The sequence below is a fragment of the Phalacrocorax carbo genome, chromosome 1 (genome assembly GCF_963921805.1).
Source record: "Phalacrocorax carbo chromosome 1, bPhaCar2.1, whole genome shotgun sequence".
NCBI lineage: Eukaryota > Metazoa > Chordata > Aves > Suliformes > Phalacrocoracidae > Phalacrocorax > Phalacrocorax carbo.
Window position 1 is genome coordinate 115868820 of NC_087513.1, and position 23397 is coordinate 115892216.

The following is a 23397-nucleotide window of genomic DNA, read 5'->3' on the forward strand; positions in this document are numbered from 1 at the left end:
ATGGCTCACACCGAGTGGTACTTAAGAGCCTATTATTCATTCAGTTCTGTTACACAATAAATATACTTCTGCATTATGTATTTATTGCATTGCATATTTATTGATCCAAATAAATTAATAACAGAAACCAGAAACTAAAATTACATTGTTTAAACAATCCATAAACTATTTTTTCTTTAAAGAAACTGTGCTAGGTACAGGCACCTGTAGCATACTAGACAACATCAGACACCATGTGTTTCAAAGGGCATGGTTACCCACAACCTCTTGTCCACAGCCTGCACTGTAATGGCATCAACCTCTTCTCAATCACCAGTCTTTTTGATAGGACAGGTTTGCAGCTTTTACATCCCTGAGTTAGCTAGTGCTACATATATGCTCATTCATTTACAAGAATCAACAGCATTTGCATTTCATAAGCACAGTTAGATAGTAATAGTACTGGCTTTTAACAAGCAAAACTGACATTGTGGTGACCTGTTGATGACCACCTCAGAAAAATAAATAATTGAAAGGTTGTCACATAAAAGAGGATGATGCAAACCATAGAAATATTCTGTCTGGATCAAATTCTGCCACCTTAGGCAGTACTAGTGATTTGACTGCCTCACAGACTTGAGAAGTATCCCTGCACTTATAACCCAAAATAAAGTTAATTTTGTTGATTTTTGTGTCTTGCCCTTTAGCAATCCTCAAACACCTCTTAAAACTGACAGGCCAAAAGAATTAAAGTTCCATTTATGTATATCTTCATCGGTGTCTCAGGAGAGCCTCGGCTTAGTAGACGTGCTCAGAGTATGTGTAGCACCTCATAGCAAAAGAAGCATCAACAGTAGCTAGGAACACTTTCATCCAGAAGTATGGCTGGAAAGATTGTCATGTCCTTAACCGACAAAAAAAAAAGTAATGTTTATAGCACCTGAGATGTAGAGGGCATAGACCTTTGCTTACCAGAGTTTCAAATCCTCATCTCTGAATACATTGCTATGACCACTTAGGCGTTTGCTGCTTTGAGGGGGTAGGAAGTGAAAGGTAAACCCTGACTTCTACCCTCCCAACCATTGCAGCTGGGCAGTCTCGTGAAAAATATGGAACAGAAAAAGATGAGCTCTTTAGTCATAAAACCAGAACTTCTGCCTGCAAAAAGGCGAGCTGGGTCCAAGCCCCACTTCAAAGACCATAGCACACATGCTGCATTCAATACTCACTGTAGTATTCATTCAAACATTGAAGAACTGGGGCAGACTGCACCAGAGCACAGATTTCCCCCTCCCCAGACAAGTGCACCAAGTACTGAATGAGAGGAATTATGTTCCCTCTTCATGACCCAATGCATCTTGTGGTTCCATGATTTATTTTATTTTTGATTAAACCAAACGGGTCATTTTTTCCTGTGAGCTGCGTGAATAGGCCCTGCTGACATGTATAGGCTGGGATGCACAACTGCTAACCTCTGCCCTGGAGAGCAGCAGTCCTGTTGGGCCTGCAAGAACCAGAACATCAGGCACCCACCCTGCCAGTACCAGGCCACAGAGACAACAAAATTAGCTTGCATTGCTTGGTCCACGTCCTCCTAACACAGCGGCTGCCGTGTGCTGATAAGAATACAGAGTTACGCCTATGCCTGATAAAGCAACCCTCTGAGGAGGGCTGCCTGCAACCACCTGGGAGGCACAACTAGGTCGACGCAGCCTGCTGCTACTACCCGCGCAACGGGGCTTGTCCTCCCTGTTACTGCTGCTGCTGCTTCAAACGGGCCCGCGAGCAGCACCGGCCCAACGGCCAGAACCGCCGGCGGCGGCGGGCCGCGCGCCCTGTCACAGCCGGTGGGCGGCAGGACCCGGGTACACAAACCATTAGCGGCGCTTTCCGCCGCTGCGGAGCGCCCAGCCTCCCCCCCTCTCCTTAAGCGGCACCTCCCATCGCCTGGGCGGAGAGAAAGGGAACAACACACTAGTCTCCCGGAGTAGCGAGTCGCTACAGGGACAGACAGAATTCGCATCCCTAGCGGGCAGCACGCCGACATTTCGCGCACCGCCTCCTCCCTGCCCCCGGCGGTAGGGCGGCGCGGAGGCTGCCTGCGCATGCACGGCCGCACAGCGTTTCCGGTAACGGTGCGGGCGCTGGTTGCGCTGGGGGACGGATGGACGAGGGAGCGGCGGCGGCGGTTGGCGTGGGGCGCAGGGTGGCGGCGGCGGTGGTGTTGGCGTTGCTGTCCTACCTCCTGGTCGCGCTGCCCTCACGCTGCGCAGGTGGGTCCCCTGTGAGCGGGCACGGCAAGGCAGGGCGCGGCACCCGGCGGCTGGTGCGGTGCCGCTTCCCGAGGGGGAGCGCAGGGAGACGGGTGGCGCGGGCTGGGTGCCCCCGACAGCCCCTCCGCCGAGGGGTGCGGCTGCGCGGCGCGCCCGCTTCCGTCCTGCCCCGGCTGCCCGGTGCCTCGGCCTGCGGCGCTGCGAGGGTCGGTGCGGTCCCGGAGCCCGCTGCCTGGCGCCGCGTTGGGGATGTAACGGCGTCCGGGCCTTGGGTCTGGATGGGTGTGTCTGCGTGGGTGAGCGGGGCTCGGTTTCCGTCGAGCGCCTTGGTCTTTATTGTGAAGTAGCTGTTTTCATTTCGTCTGCTTCAGGCTTCATTGCTCTGTGAATGGTAGCGGCTGGAGCTTAAGTGTGGGGCAAACAGGTTTTTGAATAGTATTGCTTGGCTTGAAAGGCGTCTCAGTCTAGCCGGCCAGACCCTAAAGTACAAATAAGAAATGAGAGAAGTAAATTTGCAGAATGAAGGTTTCATCTCACAGCATAGTAACATGCGCCTCTTTTTACATCCTGAAGCAGTAAGAAACAGCTATTGCACAGAACCTTTTCTAAAAGGGAAGGATTGTACAGCCCAGACAAGCTGTAAATTACTTTTCTGCATGTTTACAGGACATCATGGCATGCAACAGAGAGTATGTGGGCTAAGCTAGTTTGGATAATGGGAACATTACGGCAATGGCCTAGTGTGTGCATGCTGCTTCTGATGCCACCTGAACTCTTGAATTGTGTATAAGATTGTATTGTTCTAGTTTGGGATACCCAAAAGACGACTAGAGAGAGGCTGTGTTCAGGGGTCCACGCTTTGCCTTCATGGTAGGATTCGGACAGAGGAGCAGCTCTGAAACCTCTTCTCTTTGTTTTCTTTCAGCCTTTGGTTTGTAGGTGAATTCTTTGTGCATCAGCCCCAAATCCCATCCCAAAACTGGAGTCATTGTGATAACCTGCAGATACTTTGATTAACCCACGCGTTATAGCAAATGACTAACATTCCCCAGACTACTTCTAGAGTTAGAAGTAACTGCTCTCCTACAGTAACCTTTCACCTTCTGCCTTGTCAAAATCAGCAGTTCCTCTCTGCTGCTCCTGTATAAAAGTTCTTGCAGTAAAAGTTTTCCGTGGCTCTCTAGAGCACCTTTCTGCCCATGGAACCGATAACAGTTGGGTCACTTTTGGTGCGTGTTTGGTTGTGGTTTGTGGTTTTTTTTTTTATTGAATATAACAGGCTTTCTTTCCTTTCTGGGCTGGAAGGTTGAGTTAAAGTTTCCATTGGTTCTACTGCCTGCTTAATGTGATAAGCAGGAAGCCATTATGTACTCTTAATGGGATTTCCCCTTCACTGTCTCCTGAGAGAGTATATTTCTGTCTTGCTAAGACTACTCTCTTCTGTTGTTGAATGGCTTTTGTTATTCCATAATGTTATATAACTGTTGTTATTTTTAACTGTTATTTATTGAAAATATTAAAATATTATAAATTAAGTAGTGATGTTTATTTATTAGAATAGTTTTCTATTTTAGTTTATTAAAATTTGGCAGGGGAAGGAAAATAGGCAATTGGGCTAAAAGCTTTTCTCGTCTTTAATCTCTTCTTCCCATAAAAGTCTAATCTCTTACAATGTTGTCCTCGGCACCAAAGTGTCATCACGCTTAAGTGAAGAAACATGAATTAATTTTAAACATCTGTCTTTTAATAATTAGTAAAACAAACCAGGAAGAAGTCTTGATTTTTCGATATTACTTTGCATATCTGGTTTCTGGCTAAATCACGAAATTTCTCTGGTAATTAAACTTTGCCAAGTTTCCTCCTTCATTCCTGATTGCTGTTCATTGGAATTTAAGAAATTAATTTAGCAAAGCAAACACAAAACACTTACAGGGAGTATTATGTGAAAGGATGGATGGGTGGATCACCTACGTGTGTCTGTAGTATTGAGAACAAATGTCATGGTAAACCAACCTGAATTTCTGCTATTCTAAAATAAAAGGCTATGTGGATAAAGGAGCTCCAATTGCATGTATTTTGGCTTAGTATTGCATTTGAATCTATATTGTATACTAGTCTCTTAAGCATACTGGAAAAAATAATCTGCATTAAACTGCTTCAGTATGATTTTTCCAGCTCTTAAAAAATTTTTACAGCTTACTGTCAAGAGGGAAGGATCCATCAAGTGGGGACCTGCTAATAATCTGTGTGATAGAACAGTGCAAGCTTATTAAATCCACATATAACTAAGTGGGAGGAGCTCACAACTCTTTTGAAAAGTAGACAAAATGGAGAAGTATCCTGACAAACTGGAGAAATACTCCAGAAAAAAGTACAGTGGTATTGAAAAAGGACATGTGCAGGGCTGCATATTTAGGCAAATAGAGGATAACAAAGTATGGTCTAAGTATCAGTTGGGATGCGGGAGGAATGCAATGTTACAATGCCTTGTAATTTATGTGTACAAGATTATGTGGTACACTGTAGAAAATGCAAAAAGTATTGCGGGACAGCAGTACTAATTAGAATGAAAAGGTTAGGTTGTGTGTCTTGTAAACTAGACTTCCATTTATTAACCTCAGCTGGAGTACTGTAATTCTCTGAAGTATACCGTTTCAAGTGAGTTCAACCAGAGTACAAAAGAGAACAATAAAAGTCATTCAGAAAGCTAGAAAATTCATCTTAAAAGGAAAGCTAAAAGAATTGTTGCTGCCATTCAGTTTTCTTTTTTATCTGTTATTAGATATTAGCTATTTATCTATTTATAGATAAATTTAATTCATTTAGATATTTGTCTATCATATCTGTTTATGATCATATCTATCCATATATCATATCTATTTATTACTGTTAGTAGTTTTCAGATAGGTCTGATGTAAAGATAATGTGCTTTAATATCCGTAAACAAAAAGTACGTGGGCTAAATGTGCTTAGAGGGGATGTAGGTTAAACTGAGTTTTACAGTCTGTAAACTCTTTGTTGTCCATGGACTATGAGCAACAACTAAGCAAGCATCCTGTTGTAAGGAAACTTGGATCTGTTCTGCAAAGACCCAGACCTCCAATAGAATCTACTAGAAAATCTGATTTGGGAGTTCTTTGCTTTTGATTTGCAGAAAGCTGTCCTTAATCTGTAATGGTAAGGAAAGTGAAATATTTCAGGAGATTGGAGGCCTGTGAAATTAGATTAAGTAGTGGTGGAAACCGTAAGACTTCTACACAAATATCTGATGATGTACATAGAGCTGGCCACCTCCTTTCTTCAATGTGAAATATAGGTTGTCGTGCAAGGTCTCTTCCAGCTCAGTTTCTGTGCCTCCAATATATGAATGGGTGATCAGGAAGTGTTAAAATGCAAATTGGTGATCATTAACTTTTAACAAATTTCAACCAAAGACATTCCTCAGAGTATAAAATTACATTTGGTGCTCTGATTACATCCCTCTCTTTACCTGCAACAGGAGGTGGAGTGAACAGATGAAAGAACAAAATTGTGACCTGGAACCTTCAACAAATAGGTATTTTAATTTGGTTTCCTGGCTTCCAAAATAATTTGGTTTCCAAAAGAAATTTGATTTCCTGGTGAAGATAGTTTGGAACATCAGGGTTATCTGTCAAGACTTGGGAGATCTTTCTGAAGCAATAATTTGGTTTTCTGACCAGGGCAAGGAGGAAAGTACCCAATCAAGCTTGAGATAGATCGGCAGAGATTGTTGGGGTTTGGAGTTTCTTCTTTTTTTGCTGCAATGTTTTATACCGGATGAAGCCAAAAGGCTGTCTAATCCAGTGTTCATCTACAGCAGTGGTTGGTGGTGGAGTAAAAAAGAATTAAAAAAACAAGTATATGATGATACTTCACAATGTAGTGTTACAGCAATCTATAGTGTTGAGACTTTGTATTTGACTCTATCTTCATAAGCCAGGTAGGAGTTGAGCATTCACAGAGTCCTAGAGGAAGGAATTCCACAGATTGACTAAGTATTCAGTGAAGCAGCAGTTTCATTTGTTTGCTTAGAGCACAGCAGTGTTTATTTTGAGCAGTGTTGTTTCCAGCTTTGTGCTAAGACAGCAGTCTTTTGCCGCTTGCATTCGCCATGCCACTCACTAGGTGTCTGTAGATCCATCTCATCCTCCCCAGTGTCTCCTTGTCCAGCTGAAGAATCATAGTCTGATTCCTCTCAGGACAAAAGCTCTTCTGTACCTTGGGTTGTCCTTGTCACCGTTCTCTGCCTTATTCTGTTCTACTGTCTGCTTATGAGAGTGGCACTCTAGAGCTGGTCCTTCCCTTGATGTTATGGACATTCTTATATGTGTCCCGAGACTTAGCCCTTGCCCTCCGTAAGTAATTTTATGCACTGGTCTTTGTGTTAAAAGAAAACACAGGATTACCATGAGCAAGATACAAGATCTGCTATGTGGTAAAACCTCACTGAAAGGGATTTATGTTCAATATGTTGAATTTATGGCAATAACACTTGCCATAAAACAAGTCTACTATGCTCAGTCTGTTTTGCAACCATGAAATGACAGCATTACGTCAATCACTAGTACTTTGCAGCTGAGATCCAGATGTTGGATCCAACCACAATAAAATATTGGTTTAAATGCATTCAGACTGCTTATAATCAACCCATGACAGTGAACAAAAGCCTCGAATGTTACAGCTGTATATACTTTTTTTTAAAGTGGTGTGGGGTGAAAGACTAAGTGCTGAGGACAGTGCTGTGTAGTCAAATAGGCAAAGGAGCTGCCTGATGCATAGCTCCTGAGCTATATATTGAAGTGCCTTTTGAGTACTGTGGGGTTTTCTTAACTCTTATGTTTGTTGTTATTTCATTTCACTATAACTCTCTACTTTTTTTAACAAAAGTTATTATTAAGTTATGTACAAATTATTTATCCTAATCTTTATATACCTTTATGTTACTTTCTTGTAGGCCAAATTAATCTGAAGAGTCCACAGGATATTCAGGTCTATGTTGTAAATACAAATTTCACTCTAAGGTGGAACTACACTGGGAATGATACCGATGTGACCTTTTCAGCAGAATACCAGTGGTAAGTAGTAACTTTATTCAGAGCCAGAAATGTCTGACACTTACTTGTGTAGGAGAGCATATTAATTAATTACTATGCTTCTTGATACTGCCATGTAAAACTTCTAGAGACTTTTTGAAATCCGGTAGAGGCCAGGGAGACTTGAAATAGAGCGGAATCCTAGTGTTGCCCTTTCTTCATGTAGTGGTTTAACCCCAGCCAGCAACTAAGCACCACACAGAACTTGCCTCACTTCCCCTCCCTTCCCCTCCCTTCCCCTGCCACCTCCCCCCCACCCTAGGGGACAGGGAAGAGAATCAGAATTGTAAAAGTGAGAAAATTAACTTTATCTCAGCCAAAACCAGAACTGTTTGTATAATTAGTATGTAAAATTAGATTGGTCACTGAAAATGACATGTTATAAATGAAGAACACACTTGGTAGTAATGCTTAATACTGGAGTGGTTCTTTGAGGAGATTCACCAGTACACTTAGAAATGTAGTATTTGGGTATATTTATTCTCTGTTTTTTTTGGGGGGTGTGTGTGGTGTGGTGTGTGTTTTCTGTTTTGGTTTGGTTTTTTTAATTAAGCTACATTGTGGCCACACACAGAGAGAATTTGAGAGAACTTTCAGTGTAGCTTTTGAATAAGTTGTCAGTGTTTATGAATCCAGATTTCTCATTTGCAAATTTTAATCACCAGATGAAACAACTTATTTTTTGTTCTTAAATGTTTGCTTGGTGTTCTTCAGTTGTTTCATATACCAATACTTACATGTGCATATACATATACATTTGGTATTTTGTGGCACTTTCCTGACAAGTAAATATTAAAAAACACTTCTAAGATAAAATCACTTAAGAAGTTCTTGATTGTAGGATTTCCTAGTGTACGATTTTGGATTTAAAAAAAAAAAAAGCTCACCTTCAATTTGTAGATGAGAAACAGGTGCTTTGAAAATAGTTTTGTTTTAAAAATATAGTACTGGTCTGAAAAATAAGAGTTGAGGATAAACAATTACTACAAGTCTGTGCCTCTTTTGGTCACCACATTTTTTATCTCTGTATGAAATTTCTCTTTCTTAAGTAAGGTACAGACGTCTGTTAACTCACAAGAAAAATAGCTTCTGTAAAGCTAATTATTCCAATACTTAGTGGTGAACACCAGTGTTCTCCTTTGTGTTTTTCTTTTCCCCTAATCTACATCCCTTGCTAATGTTAGATTTGAGGGCTTTTTTGCTGGTTTTATGCTCTTTTAAGCACTCCTTGCCATCAAGACTTTTAAATTTCTTCTAATGAATTATAAAATCATTGCCAGACTAGGATCACGTACTAAGGATATAATTCTGGATTTTAGCAGTTCTTTGATGCTGTTTTCTGACACTGTGTGTTTACATGGTGAATAAAGCAAACTGGTATCAGACTTTGCAGACTGATAGTTAACCTTTGGTAATAAGGCTAGACTAATAAATTAGTGGATTAAATTAATGAATTAAATGGCGATATGAATTCCAGGGTAAATAAGTAGATACCACTGATTTCGCTGGTGCTGGTGATAAAACAGCATTAAACGGTGTGGCATTTATTAGCATGAAGAAGAAATGCAAAAAGAATCTCAAGACTTAAATTTGCATATTGGTTTTATTTTTGGGGTGTTTTCTTTCTTACAGGGTTGAAAGTTTTGAGACAAATGGAACAGAATGGAAGGAGTTGCCTGGGTGTCAAAAAGTTACTTGCATGGAATGTGACTTCTCCTCAGCAATAACCAAATACTGTGACGAACATCATGTGCGTGTAAGGGCTGAAAGAGGGGAAGAAGTGTCTCCGTGGTCTAGCATTTTTGTCATGGTTCCGTATTCTATAGGTATGAGCTCCCTATATACTGTAACATTTTTAGTTAAACGCCTTTCAGCACATCATTGTAGGAAGAAATGCGTAACAACATGAGCTAGTGGTTTTTTCCACATTAACCTAATACAAGGTATTTGCAGATTGGAATATTGTGATTTTGCCTTCTATGGAAAGGGGAGAGTATTCTAAGTGATGCTGGTTTTCTGACATAATTTTCTGTCACTGTATTTTTTTGGATTTCAGAAAAATCTTTTTGACTGTGGACTTCTCTGGAAGTTTTCTTCTGCCCTTATGACTTCTCAGTAGTTAGAGTATAGTATGGTACTGAAGCCTTCCTTTAATGTTGGATTGATTTGCTTGAGCTAGGTTTCTTGCCTTACATGTTTCTGAATAACTTATATTGATTTTTGCTGCAGATTCTGGAAAACATTCACTAGTAATATTGCATTTTAACTGTATTGCTTTTAGAACTAGGTAATGGTGTCTGTCTGTTAGGTTAGATTTCTATTAGATACTGCTTGAGATCCATGAAAACTAAGATCCTATGGGCAATTACTGTGATCTTGTTACTGCCTTAAAATAATTGAAAATAAGATACCATAGGCAGTTACTGTGGTTTTATTAATGTAAATGACACTTTTGGTATTTGCTTTTTAAAGAAAGGATTTTTTTCTTTTAATATTTGCAGCTCAGATTGGTCCCCCAGGATTAAAGTTGCAGTCCACAAATGGAGTAATAAAAATTAAGGTTTCTCCTCCAGAAGCAAATCAGGTCCAAAAAATGTGGATAGATGAAACAAGTTTTAAATATAATCTGGTTTTCTGGGAAAATTCATCAAATGCAGAGGTATGATCACTTTTTTTCTTTTTAACTTTAACATAACTGTCAGAGATGTACTTTAATTGCTTCATGCTCTAGAATGGAATTGTTTAATAATGTAACTGTGTATAACTTGCTATGCAGTTTAAAAACTGGGAGGGGGGGTTCTTTTTTTTGTTTTGTTTTTACTAGAGGATTGTATTAGATATTTTGTGATAAGAGTTTGGTTTTTTGTTAAATGCTGGAGCCACTTTCCGATGCATGAGGAAGAAGGTGAAAGCATCTCAGATGTGTTTGAGCAGGAGCTGCCCTCAGCCAGCAGGAACAGGAAAGGGAAAGAGTTCAAGGCAGTGCGAAGAAGCATGTACAGGTCTTGCTGAGACCATATAGCTTGACTACAGGTGTTGGTACACTGTCCTGTGTCATTAACTAAGTTCTTTGGGTTTATATTTTAGGTTGGGGTTTTTAGGAACTATTTTGAGGTCTTGTAATTGTGAACTAAGTTTCCAAGCCGTAATGCACATCTTGCACAGCAGATACAGCTATTCTGTAAAGACCAAGGTAGAAATTGTCTGTCTGTTTTTTGGTTTTTTAAAATACTTTTAGGGGAACAGGTGCCAGCTAGTTTAGGGTAGGAATTGAAGAGATATCTGTGGTCATTTGGAAGACCTAGTCATAACCATTACACATCAGAAAAAAGGGGAAAAAGCTTTAAGTTAAGTACAAGCTGTGTGCAAAGGTCAGTCGCTGAAAATTCTGGTAAACCAAAAGTAGGGAGGTAGCGGGGGTGGGGGGGTGTTCATTCAATGAAGTGAGGGACGGAAGTGTACTATTTCTTTTCTGAATGCCTGAATATTTGTGTGGTGAGCTGTGTCATGTAGAGCAGTGCTGCAGTCCCTCCCTGCTTTCATGTGTTAGCGGAGCACAACATGTTCCTTCCTCTTAATCACGTGGCTAAGTTGGAAACTTCCCTTTAGCATTTATTCAGCTTGTACATTGTCCCTCATTCCCTAGTTTAGCATTTTTGGCATATTATATAAATGGGCTGAAACCTGGGGAAGAAAAGAGGTACTTTAAAAAATCAGCTCATCAGGAAGAACAGTTATCCTCATTTGCTGTTTGCAATTGTTTCTTACAGTTCAGAAGTCTAAGTATTTTTCCTAATGACATAATTGATGACCTTGCACCGCATACTACCTATTGTTTCAAAGTTCAAGCAACTCTTTATTTGGACACGCAAGAAGGCTTATTCAGTCCCATTCATTGTATAAAAACTACCCGTAAAGGTACAGAGTAAAGTTGTTTTATCTTAAAGTGATTACTCAAGTTTAAACTCTTGGAAAGTAAAATTGTTCTAAAGCAATAGAAATAGGCAGAAGTGCCAAGTTCCTACTCATTTTGGTATAACAGTCTTGACAGTTAAATACATTTTCTATTTTAAATCAATATAAAATACGTTACGTATCAATATTAGTGTTAATAATACAAAAAAAGGTTTTTGCTGTGAGGCAAATCCTGTCCATTAATTTGGATTACAAAAATTACTTTCTGTATTTTGGAAAACTGCATATTTTTTACTTTGTGACTTTGAATTGGGGGAAAGGGATGTGTATGTAGGCAAAATAAAAGCCCTTTGTATACTTGGCACTAAATGAATGCATATAAAGTTGAGCTAAGCTTAAACAAATATTGGTTTTATGCAAGCCTTGGTGAATTTATTATTACAGAATCTGAAGAATTGCCTAGTGGCAGTTTGCCACCAGTTGCTTGTTTTGCATGTCTAAATTTAAATTCTTTTGTGTGCCGTTCAGATGTCAGTTTAAGTACTTTCACATGTGTATTTCAGGAAAAAACCAAAAGCATGGGAGTGTAGGAAGTCAAACAGATTGAACGGATGGTGCATCAACATTACTTTGTTTACTCATGTATTTTACATGTTTTTCCTCAGAGTTATTGCTGAACTAGTTTATTTCTACTAATTTCAGTGTTTCTGTACTTATTTTTTTCTGAATTGACTTTTAACTATTTTTTTTACTAAAGGCTTAATACGCTGTGTATATCACACTTTGATTTACCATCCTTATAATGAAAACAGACAATTTTTTTAATCATTGAAAGTGTACCTTGACCATTACATGAGAAATGCCTGTTCAGTGAAAAACTGCTGAACATAACATAAAGCTTTTCAGTAACTGTGGGTTTCCTTTTCATTTTGACCAGTGAGTGACCCCTTCTGTGCGACAAATGTGAGCATTCTTGCTTTGAATATGAAATTTCATCTGCATTGGAATAATCAGTATAAACAGTATGTGAGCTACAATGTACAGTATCTCCTGTGAGTTAAACTATTTCCATACCTCGTTAATAATGTTGTGTCATTCTAAATGCCATCCATTGTATTTTGCAAATAGTTATTACAAGTTAAAGTGAAATACTTAGCAAAAGTGGCTTAATGTGTTCATTGAAATATTGCATACCTCATCTGGACACAGTGTGGCTTTTAAAAGGATTGCATATAACATCATATCCTAGAATTTCAGGGTACTAGGCCTCTTCTTTTAAAAGAAGTGTTGAATGGAACGGACTACTGAATATATGCTAAGTAATGTTTTTAAAAGATGTGGAGTTTGCATTGCTTCCTATCTTTTTGAATATGAGGAGTTTGCATTGCTTCCTATCTTTTTGAATATGAGGGAATGAGATGACTAGGGGTGAGCAAAAATGGAGGCGTTCGCGGTTTCAGTTGTCAATATATTTAATTGCTTCTGGTCAGATCCCAACATGGAAAAAATCCCATCGTGTTTATAAACCCGTATCTTAATATCCAGTTATTGGGCAACTATTGTGGCCAGCATCTAAGTGAAGAGGAGAGATACCTCTAGCATTCTTTTGGAATTCCTTTGGCATGATTGAAAAATAATTAACTTAATAGAACTATGTGAAAAATCTTAACTTGGATTTTAAAAATATCTAAAACAAATACATAATCAAGCCTCAGTAAAAAATTCAAGCACGAATTTGTATTTCCTGATGCAGTTACCTTCATTGCTTCAGTTATAAATGAGAAAAGTGTTCTAAGAGGCCCATTCTTCCAAAAATAAAAAAACCTATGTAGCAGAAGTGAAGAGACTTTGCTTTTTTTTTTTTTGAGCTCAAGGATCTTACATCAAAAACTATTAAAATATCTCTTGCAGTGGGTATCTAAAGGCATATTATGAAGATTACTCTGAGAAGTGGCTCAATGTACCCGGATGTGAAAACATCACTGATACACAATGCAATTTCTCATCTGTCATCAATATTGATGGATTTTATTATCTCCGTGTGCAGGCCATGAATGAATATAATAAATCGTGTTTATCTAATGAAGTAAAAGTGGATCCTCTGAGAATAAGTAAGCAAATGTGTTTTCTTAAATTTTAATTTCTCAACAGGCTTGTACCTAATGCTATTATTTGCAGAAAGAAACTTGCTACATTAATGAAAGGTAATGCATAATTGCCCTACAGAAACTGTGTTGGGAATCCTAGCCTCATCAAGTTAAACAGGAGTTTTTCCATTGCCTTCTCTATTTAGCACAGCCAGTATTTCACTATATTTAATCGTATCATTTGCTTTACAAAATTAAACCACAAAGCATTATGTGGCATTTTATAATCTCACTGTATACTACATTAATCACTGTGTGAGATTGTACTGGAAATACTTCTAGTCTGACTTTTGCCATTGACAGAGCACTTCTTGGTGTCTCAGAAAAATGATGCCAAAATCAAATAATTTTGGAATCCTCCGCCTCTATCTTCTTCTGCATCTACTCTCATCTCTTCCTCCTCTCTACACCTGCACAGTGCACCCCTGAATTTTGTGCTGAAGCAGTATTACATTGACATTCAACCCTGAAGAGCTTAATGAAAAAGCGGTCTTAAATGATAGTGACATCTAAGTCAAAAATACGTAACACTCTCCAGAGTGAAATGGCACTTATTTTTATCTTTGCACTTTTTTGATTTTGTGAGAAACGCGACCTTACTAAAAATGTTTGACTTCAAACAATTCTTGATGTTTATGATTGATAACTTTTTTATCTAACATATGGGGTAATATTCCATTGCCTTCTATATTGAAGATGGAATCAATAGCTGTTCTACATATCAGCTTTCCATTGTCCAACTCTTGGTAATTAGATAATTCTTTAATAAGATAAGAGTGACCCAGTGTCATGGTTTAGCCCTAGTCAGCAACCAAGCACCACCCAGCTGCTTATTCGCTCCGTGCCTCCCAGTGGGATGGGAAAGAGAATCAGGAGAGTAAAAATGAGAAAACTCATGGGTTGAGATAAAGACAGTTTAACAGGTAAAGCAAAAGCTGTGCACACAAGCAAAGCAAAACAAGGAATTCATTCACCACTCCCATGGGCAGGCAGGTCCTCAGCCATCTCCAGGAAAGCAGAGCTCCATCACGCGTAATGGTTACTTGGGAAGACAAACGCCATCACTCCGGAAGTCCCCCCTTCCTCCTCCTCCCCCAGCTTTCTGTGCTGAGCATGACATCATATGCTACAGAATATCCCTTTGGTCAGTTTGGATCAGCTGTCCTGGCTGTGCCCCCTCCCAGCTTCTTGTGCGCCCGGCAGATCATGGAAAAGTGGAAAGGACCGGAAAAGTCCTTGACTAGTGTAAGCATTACTTAGCAGCAACTAAAATACCTCCTCATTATCAACACTGTTTTTAGCACAAATCCAAAACAGCCTTGTAGTAGTTACTATGAAGAAAACTAACTATATCCCAGACAAAGCCAGGACACCTAGGTAAATAACTCAACAAAAGAAAACAAAACCTGTAATGCTTCTCACTTTTCAACCGTACTATAACGGTGAAAGAGGGTTCATACCCTGATGAGATTAAGAAGTGCTAAGTCGTTTCACTTTGACTTGCACAGAGTTAATCCCACTGTCTGTGTATTTCATATCACTGAAACTTGCAGAAGCAACATATGAATTTGGAAAGAGAACATAATTAAAATATTTTTCAGGCCTTGAGATTCTGAATAGAGCTATTAGTCAAGTTGGACTTCTCAGAATATATTTCTTAAAAAATGTCATAGATTTAAATTATAGTATGTTGTGCAATATATTTATTTGTATTCTTTCAGTCTTACTTTTTTCCTCTTTTTTTTTTTTTTTTTTTTAATGTCTTAAGATGAAATTGGCCCTCCTGGTGTAAAGGTGGACATCAGTGATGTTTTGCTCCATATCCAGATTTCTCCTCCAGGAGGACCTGAGAACAAAGCCATGAGGGACCATTATGACTTGTCTTACTGGATTCTGTATTGGAAGCATTCATCAAATAATGAGGTATGAACTAGTTAAATCCTTAAAACAGTATATAAAATTTGTTACAACTTGAGGAGAACACAGACTCAGTGTTTAAGAGGCTTATTTTCAAAAAGGCACAATGAGGGAGTATCAATTGTGCAATCAACTTGGGGTATTTTTGGGGGGAAGGATTTTTTTTTTAAAAGCTGGTCAAGACAACTTTTATCACAAAGTAATGGAGATTTTAATCTTTTTCCACTGATGTGGCTATATGTCGTGATTTGCAGAATTGCACTGAGTTTTTTACAAGCTGCTAAATGGCTCACTTTTGAATAGAAGTTGTAGGGTTCTCGTGGTGCCACCTTTCTTATGGTACAACTCTGCACTGTCTAAATCAGTGTAGCTTCTGGCCCCTCAAATTCTTTTCTTTCTGTATTTGCAGTTTTATGGCTATATGTATCATAAAACAAGGAAGTCTTGCATGCTTTTCATGTTTTGTCCTAACGTTCTAATTTGTCCTAATGTTCCTGTTTTAATGGATCTTTCCATGTTCTTTAAATGCTTCTTATAGTAAAATATTTTACAGTAATTGGTACAGGTGTATGTGTAAATGCATGGAAGGAGAGAAGAAAATTGCAACAGGAGGAAGTTTCACATTGCACACAGCTTTGAACTGTAAAATTTCAGTATGGCGAAAGCAGTTGGTTATTGCCAATTAGTGTTTCCTGAGTGTGTTTGCTAAGGAGAGAATTGTGTGGTTTCTTTTATTTATTTAATCCAAGTGCAGAATAGTATCTAGTTTCTTACAGAATTACTTGTTTAGCAGAGGCCAAAATTCTAATCTATTTGAATGACTCTTGTACTATTAATGTACATCTTATTCTTCCAATTTTCCTTTTTCAGGAGGAAGTAAAAATGAAAGCAATAAAACAGACAATAGGGACAGTCTCTGGTCTAACACCCTCAACTTTGTACTGTGTAAAAGTACAAGCATTCTCACAAGCTTACAACAAAAGCAGTCATTACAGCAAAGAGGAATGCATCAAAACACCTGGAGGTAGGAAGAGCTGGGGAATTGTTACACCTCTGGAAGTAGAATTGTTAGCCCTTCATAGGCCTTTGCAGGTCTTACTAGTTAAAAAATATTTGCAGCATGACCTAATGGCCTCACAGAGCTGGCACCAAGTCGGGCAGAGATCCATATCAGCAGTCTGTCACTTTGCTGCTCTGTGTTCTTTTCTATAGCTAAACTAATAAACTGCTTCTGTTCTGACCTGATCAAAGTTATATTCTGGTTATACCATGACACAACTCAGTTTAGAAATTCTCAGATTAATAACTGTAATGACAGTGAATTAAACTTACTTCTGTACAAAGACTTGTTAATAGGCAAGCTTTAATTTCCAGTTCTTTCAAGGTATTTTTAGGAGGGTGCAAGGAATCACTAAATGGTATGTTTTCAAGAATATTTTATTCTTGAAATTGTCTTAATTCTTCTGTAAATTAATTAAATTTTAAAAAGTCCTGTGCTGAAGTGTGAGGAGACAGATCATCAGACTCGTTATAGCTGAAATCTCACCTTTGTGCAAAATGAGAATACATTTGTAGATGGATTACACTTACTCAGAAAATAAGAGCAAGTTGTCTGTTGAATACCATTTGACCAATTATCTTCTATTAACAGGCTGTAACACTAGAAAAATTACTAAATATCCAAACTGACTTAAAGCTAAGAAAATGTAATAATAGTAATGCTACTTTCTCACATCTTAAGCTCTTAGGATCCATTTATGTTGTAGTCCTCGCTGCTTTGTCTTTATCCAGCCTAAAAAGAAACAAATGTTACATTTTTTACCTTTGTAAGAGAAATTCTTTAATCTATTTTACTAGTTAGTTATTAGTCTTCCCTATATCCTTCCATTATAATGAGCCTGTTTAAGGCCAAGCAGTATATTCAAGACTCTCTATAGAGATGCAGTCATACAGGTCATGCCCTGTACTTCCCATACGTTCTTATATCTCAGTATGGAAATCTTTCATTCTTTGAACATCCATACTAACTGGAAATAGAGATAAAAAGACCCAATTGTCACATCTTCATTCCTTGTGAAGTGTCTCCTGGTATGTATTCATTTTAGTATATTCAAACTCCCTTCAGTTTGTTTGTTTGTAAGAGATAGTGCCAGAGAATATGTTGCAAAGCAGAATAGTAGAGGGGAGAAGGAAGCTTGCAAGACTCTCAAACTTAAGCACTGAATAGCTTATGCCTATACAGATAAAACGTTTCTTTGACTACAATATCTTACTGTCAAAAGCTGGATTCTGTCATGTAAACTCCTGCTACCTTAATGTCCCAATTTATGACCTGGAATTGAGCCTATCCTGTTAGAAGGCTTTCCACAGTTTCTGGGTTAATATGGGAATGCAGGACCATAGACTTATAGAATGGTTTGGGTTGGAAGGGACCTTCAAAGATCACCTAATCCAATCCCTCTCCCATGGGCAGGGCCATCTTTTACTAGATGAGGTTGCTCGAAATCCCTGTCCAACCTGACCTTGAACACTTCTCAATGATGGGACATCGCAACTTCTCTGGGCAACCTGTTCCAGTGTCTCACCACCCTCATCATAAGGAATTTCTTCCTTACATCCAGTCTAAACCTACCGTGTTCCAGTTTAAAGTTGTTGACCCTTGTCCTGTTGCTACAGGCTTTGGTAAAAAGTCTCTCTCCATCTTTCATATAAGTCCCTTTTCAATATTGAAAGGCCACAATAAAGTCTTCCCGGAGCCTTCCCTTCTCCAGGCTGAACAACCCCAACTCTCTCAGCCTTTCTTCTTAGGAGAGGTGCTCTAGCCCTCTGACCATTTTTGTGGCCCTCCTCTGGACCTACTCCAACAGGTCCCTGTCCTTCTTTTGCTGAGGGCTCCAGAGCTGGATGCAGCACTCCAGATGGGGTCTCACCAGAGCAGAGTAGAGGGGCAGAATCACCTCCCTCCACCCACTGACCTCTTCTTTTGGTGCAGCCCAGGATAGGGTTGGACTTCTGGGCTGTGAGCTTACATTGTCATTTCATGTCCAGCTTTTCACCAACCGGTATCCCAAGAGGAGGGGCAGGCACTGATCTCTTCTCTCTGGTGACCAATGACAGGACCCAAGGGAATGGCAGGAAGATGTCCCGGGGAGGCTGAGGTTGGATATGAGGAAAAGATTCTTCCCCCAGAGGGTGGTGGATCACTGGAACAGGCTCCCCAGGGAGGCAGTCACGGCACCAAGCCTGATGCTATTCAAGAAGCACTTGGACAAGGCCCTCACAGATGTGGTGTAAATTTGGGGTTGTCCTGTGCAGGGACAGGAGTTGGACTTGATGTTCCTTGTGGGTCCTTTCCAACTCGGGACATTCTATGATTCTGTGATTCTAAGTCCTTCTCCTCAGGGCTGCTCTCCACAGCCTGTGTTGATATTGAGGATTGCTCCAATCCAGGTCCGGGACCTTGCACTTGGCCTTGTTGAACTTCATGAGGTTCTTGTGGGCCCACTCCTCAAGCCTGTCAGGGTCCCTCTGGATAGTATCTCTTCCCTCAGGCAAGTCAACTGCACCACTCACCTTGGTGTCATCAAGGTGATGACACCATCTTTGAGCACTGAAGTGAAATTCTTCTCTCCTTTCTATACTAAGAAATTAAAATCTTGTGCTGAGCTGGTGTCTAGACTACAGTGTAGGAAATAACTGGAATAGCCTTAGGATTGATTTCTCCTTAGATAAGTATCTGAAAGGAATAGATGCTCATCGGAAGATCATTTTTTCTCTCTGTTGGCTGCATTGTAGTCATCTGAAGCTTAAAATTGGTGTTCCTTTCCTGTCCAAGAAACATTCCCTGCTTTTGGACCCCTGAAGACCCTGCAAGTCTAGGCACTCCAATAATTTCTTGGCCAAATAACCTGACTACAGTCATTGCCCATCCTTATTCTGTATCTCATGGGAATTCTTATTCCCATATCTCTGCCTTGATAAAAGAGAGCGCTCTATAAATTACACGTTATGTTCCTTGGGGCTAGACCCTGGACACAAGCAATAGCGCAACAGATCTCTGTACATCAAGTGCTTCATGGTAGCTATGTGCAGCCTTTTTGTCTTGCTGTCAAATAGTGACATATAACTGGATCTTGGTTCTGATTCTTCTGCAATGCCTGTGTTCCTAAATTGAATAAATACTTTGCGCTGTATTTTTAATAAGGTTATCTAAGATATTGCAATGGCAACATATTTGTAATGTTCATCGTGGCTGGGTACAGTACTGTGGAAATGTGAAATGTTATGATAAATACTGTAGCTGATTTGGAGATAATCTGTTCTTTAATCTTTGTGGTTTATTAATACGTAGACTGAATAGGTACTATTCACTTCCTCAGATAAAATTTTACCACTGATCATTATAGCAACATTTGTAACTGCACTGGTTGCCGTCTTGCTGGTGGCTACACCACTTATTTTTGCCCTGTATCAAGCCTACAACAAAATCAAATACGTGTTCTTCCCGTCATGCCAGCCTCCTTTGAACATAGAGGTAAGACGAGATGTATTTTTCTCATTCATTAAACAGATGTATTTTTAGAAAAGTTAATAGAAAATATTCTGAAAAGGTGTTTATCTGTTATCCTGTGGTCTTATGGATATGCCAAGATTAGTTGTATAGGTTTTAAGGAAGTGCCAGAATTCCTATGGAAAAAATGGGTAGTATCAATTTCTAGAATTCTACAATTAGCAAATATTTTAACTTTTATGGGTGTGCAAAAGTGCTGCTAACAGTCCTTCATTCCAGAGAGCATGCATGTCTACCCAATGTGATAATGTACTTTTGCCCTGCTGTGTGAGACCAGAAATGTTCTCCCATTGTGTTACCTGAAAGAGCATCCTCTAGCCTTTTTGCCATCCTTTAAAACTCAGAGGAGGTGAACATGCAAGCCCAATCTTTAGAGGAAATCTTAGTGTAGCAGGCAGCAAATGCTTCTACCATCTCCTGACCTAGCAGCCTGGATGGTCTCTAAAAAGGCAGATGTGCAATTTTCCAGCTCAGCTTGGCACAGCTAGTACTTAGTAGGGGTCCTGTTGTGGAATGAACAGGGCAACACATAAGTATAGGTGTATTTTGAAATGTAGCAAGAACCACTTTTCACTGTGCTTTCTTCTGTCTCTCAGAACACTGATGTTGAGCAGTGTGTGGTCTTCCTAATATGCATCATCTTCTCACTGAAGCTCCTAGGATAGGTAGTACACAAAGCTTTCTGAATAAAGTTGTCATTTAAAACCAGGCTCACAGTTTACAAGGGCTAATCTGAATTTAAGTTATTTGTAAGGCAGCATTTTAGCTGGTTTGTTCAGTAGAATACTGGTAACATAATTAATGCAGTGCATATTTAGAACCTTTTGTGATGGATTTGATATAAATGACCACTTCAGAGAATAGATTGAAAGCATTGTTGAGAGCTGTATAAGGCTTGGTATCCTGCTAAAGCAGCTCGCTTTCTCTTTCTTCTTTCAAACTTTGCTTTATAACTGATAATGATTTGTAGACTTTGCAAACACACGCTTGTCATTCCCGTGCTACCATGGGATCTTCGAAAGTGTTCCTAAGTAGGAATTTCCTTTAGTTCTTGTGCGCCCTCATAAGGTGATAATCAATGAAATATTGCGATTGCACAGATGATTGACAACTGTGAGCATAGCAAAAGAGTTGAGATTAATGTTAGAGTCATTCTTTAGTGTTCGATTATACAAATGCAACTAAACTTCATCCTAACCTTGAGTTTGTGAATTTAGGGAAACAAATGGTGTATTGTAGGTAGAAAACCTCATGATGCTACTGAATACGATGAACAAGAGTTGTACAGCTGTGGTGTTAAGCAGAATCATTATTTATGTATTATGTATGAATGTTCATCTCTTTCTTTTCTGCTTCTCTTTTTGCAGGGCTTTGGAGGACAGCTCTTAAGCAGTCCTTATCTGTCAACTACAGAAGAACCAATAGAAAATTGTTCTATAATTGAGACTATCATCATGGAAGAAGTAAATCAAACTGGTTTTAAAGACTACGAACATTCTAAACAGAGCAGTCGAGACTCAGGAAATTATTCTAACGATGATGATACTTCAGGGAGCAAAACATCAGTCGGAACACTAGAAAAGGAAATAGTGTAACTGTCAAGAAAGTAAAATTCATATCTTGGGCTTATGTACCCTTTCTGCTGCAAGCTGACTGAAGTTAAAACAGAGTTGACTCCTCATACCTTACAGCATATTGACAGACTTTTCATCATACGATGAAAAGAATACCATCTGCGTAAAGAGGAGCAGATCTGTACGCTTTATATACTTGAACATGATAACCTCAGCAAAAGCCTGCTCAGTTCCACAAGAAGTTTCTCGCTATCGTAGAGGTTTGGTTTGAATACCAGTGTGTACTGTGACAGAAGCCTTAAATTCCAGTACTGACTCTTACTAGGTTTACACAGGCAGAAGGAAGTTAATGCTGGATACAGTGTTAAGAGATTTTCTGACGTTCTCTTCCAGCCCCCTCAAGGGCAATGCTTTTTGGCTCAGCCCGGCCAGAGAGATGCAAAAGATGCAAAGAGACTACAGTGGCCTCTGTGAGGTGGCTTCTCTGAGCCCTCTTCTGGAATTCCTTATGGCCGTGGCTGCGGGATGCTCCCAGCGCCCGCTTGCTTGTTCGTGTATCTGCGTCCCTGCATCAGGGTGCTCTTCTCTCACAGCACTCAGTAATCTGGGCAAATGTGGGGAGGGGAAGCAGCAGGAAGGAAGCAGCACTTTGCTTCACTTTATTGTAATGAAAAATTTCATAGTGTAAATAGAGGTTGGGTCAAATTGTTTTGCACAACATTTAGGACAAAAAATAAACGTGCAAGCCAGATGTGCGCTGTGAGAAAAAACTGAAGAATACTTGTTGCTCTACGCTTCTATGGGAGAACTTATCTTGGGCCGCATATCTCCGGGACACAGGGCTCTACCCACCCTGGGGACAGTGATGCACAGACATCAATATGATGGACACAAAATGTCCGTTTATTTGGCTGCGTCACACGCTTATATGGCTCTTGCGCTTCCTGTTCCTGCCGCTCCTATGGGGAGGAGTCTATCTTTCCGTCACAGCCCGTGATCTTCCGGTCGCCGATCCCTGTCTATTCCCCTACAAATACTGTTACTTTAAATGACAAGGCATGTTAAGAGGCATATTCTTGATTATTTCCCCACACCCCTCCCAACTATGTAATCAGAAGTGTAAAGTACTTCTAACTGAATTGTATTTAGAAATGTGGATCTCTCTTAACAAGGAGGAAACTTAATTCTGTAACTAGAAGGACCCAAGTTGAATTTAGAAAATGCCTTTTAACGGAATGGTGAGGCTGCTTGTCATTCAAAGCTGCTCCAGCTTAGTCTCATTTTGCCAACAGTCTTTTCTTTGTACAAATTACAAGGATATGCTGCAATAATGTTTCAATTTGAAGTAATTTTTTTAAGTACCTTATTTTATGATGAGATTGATTTTTAACTGGTTTTGAGCTCAATGAAGGCTGTTTAACAAGCAAAGTTGGTGTTTATTTTTTTTTTAATTTTGAAGAAGTGATGTAATTTTGTAAGTTTTGTGTTCATCAAAGAACTTAATAAATTTTGCACATTTACTTCTTTATCCCTTTCTTGGTTCCACGTTTTTTTGAAGTAGTGATGCTGAAGCTACACCATGGATACTTAGGAAATTCCCATGCATGCTGGTTTTGGTTGGGGTAGAGTTAATTTTCTTCACAGTAGCTAGCATGGGGCTGTGGTTTGGATTTGTGCTCGAAACTGTGTTGATAACACAGGGATGTTTTATTTACTGCTGAGCAGGGCGTACACAGAGCCAAGGCCTTTTCTGCTCCTCACACCTCCCCACCAGCGGGGGGCACAAGAAGCTGGGAGGGGACACAGCTGGGACAGCTGACCCCAACTGACCAGAAGGATATTCCACACCATATGATGTCATGCTAATGACAGTGCTAATTTGCTTTCTGAATTAGGGCTTAAAATGAG

General features: G+C 39.7%; 1 protein-coding gene across 2 annotated transcripts; it reads left to right on the forward strand.

Annotated features, from left to right (window-relative positions):
• Nucleotides 1-2093: 2093 nt before the first annotated feature.
• On the forward strand, nucleotides 2094-23017 carry IFNAR1 (interferon alpha and beta receptor subunit 1). 2 transcript variants are annotated; one of them, XM_064470932.1, is made up of 11 exons: nucleotides 2094-2252; nucleotides 7228-7348; nucleotides 8999-9192; nucleotides 9868-10025; nucleotides 11137-11284; nucleotides 12219-12333; nucleotides 13193-13392; nucleotides 15197-15351; nucleotides 16216-16369; nucleotides 19752-19879; nucleotides 21283-23017. In XM_064470932.1, the coding sequence occupies exons 1-11, from the start codon at nucleotides 2144-2146 to the stop codon at nucleotides 21508-21510; spliced, it is 1710 nt and encodes a 569-aa protein (XP_064327002.1). In that variant the 5' UTR covers nucleotides 2094-2143; the 3' UTR covers nucleotides 21511-23017. The 2 variants fall into 2 exon arrangements, with proteins under 2 accessions (XP_064327002.1, XP_064326994.1); XM_064470924.1 differs by having other exon boundaries at nucleotides 2095-2252; nucleotides 19725-19879.
• Nucleotides 23018-23397: the final 380 nt, after the last annotated feature.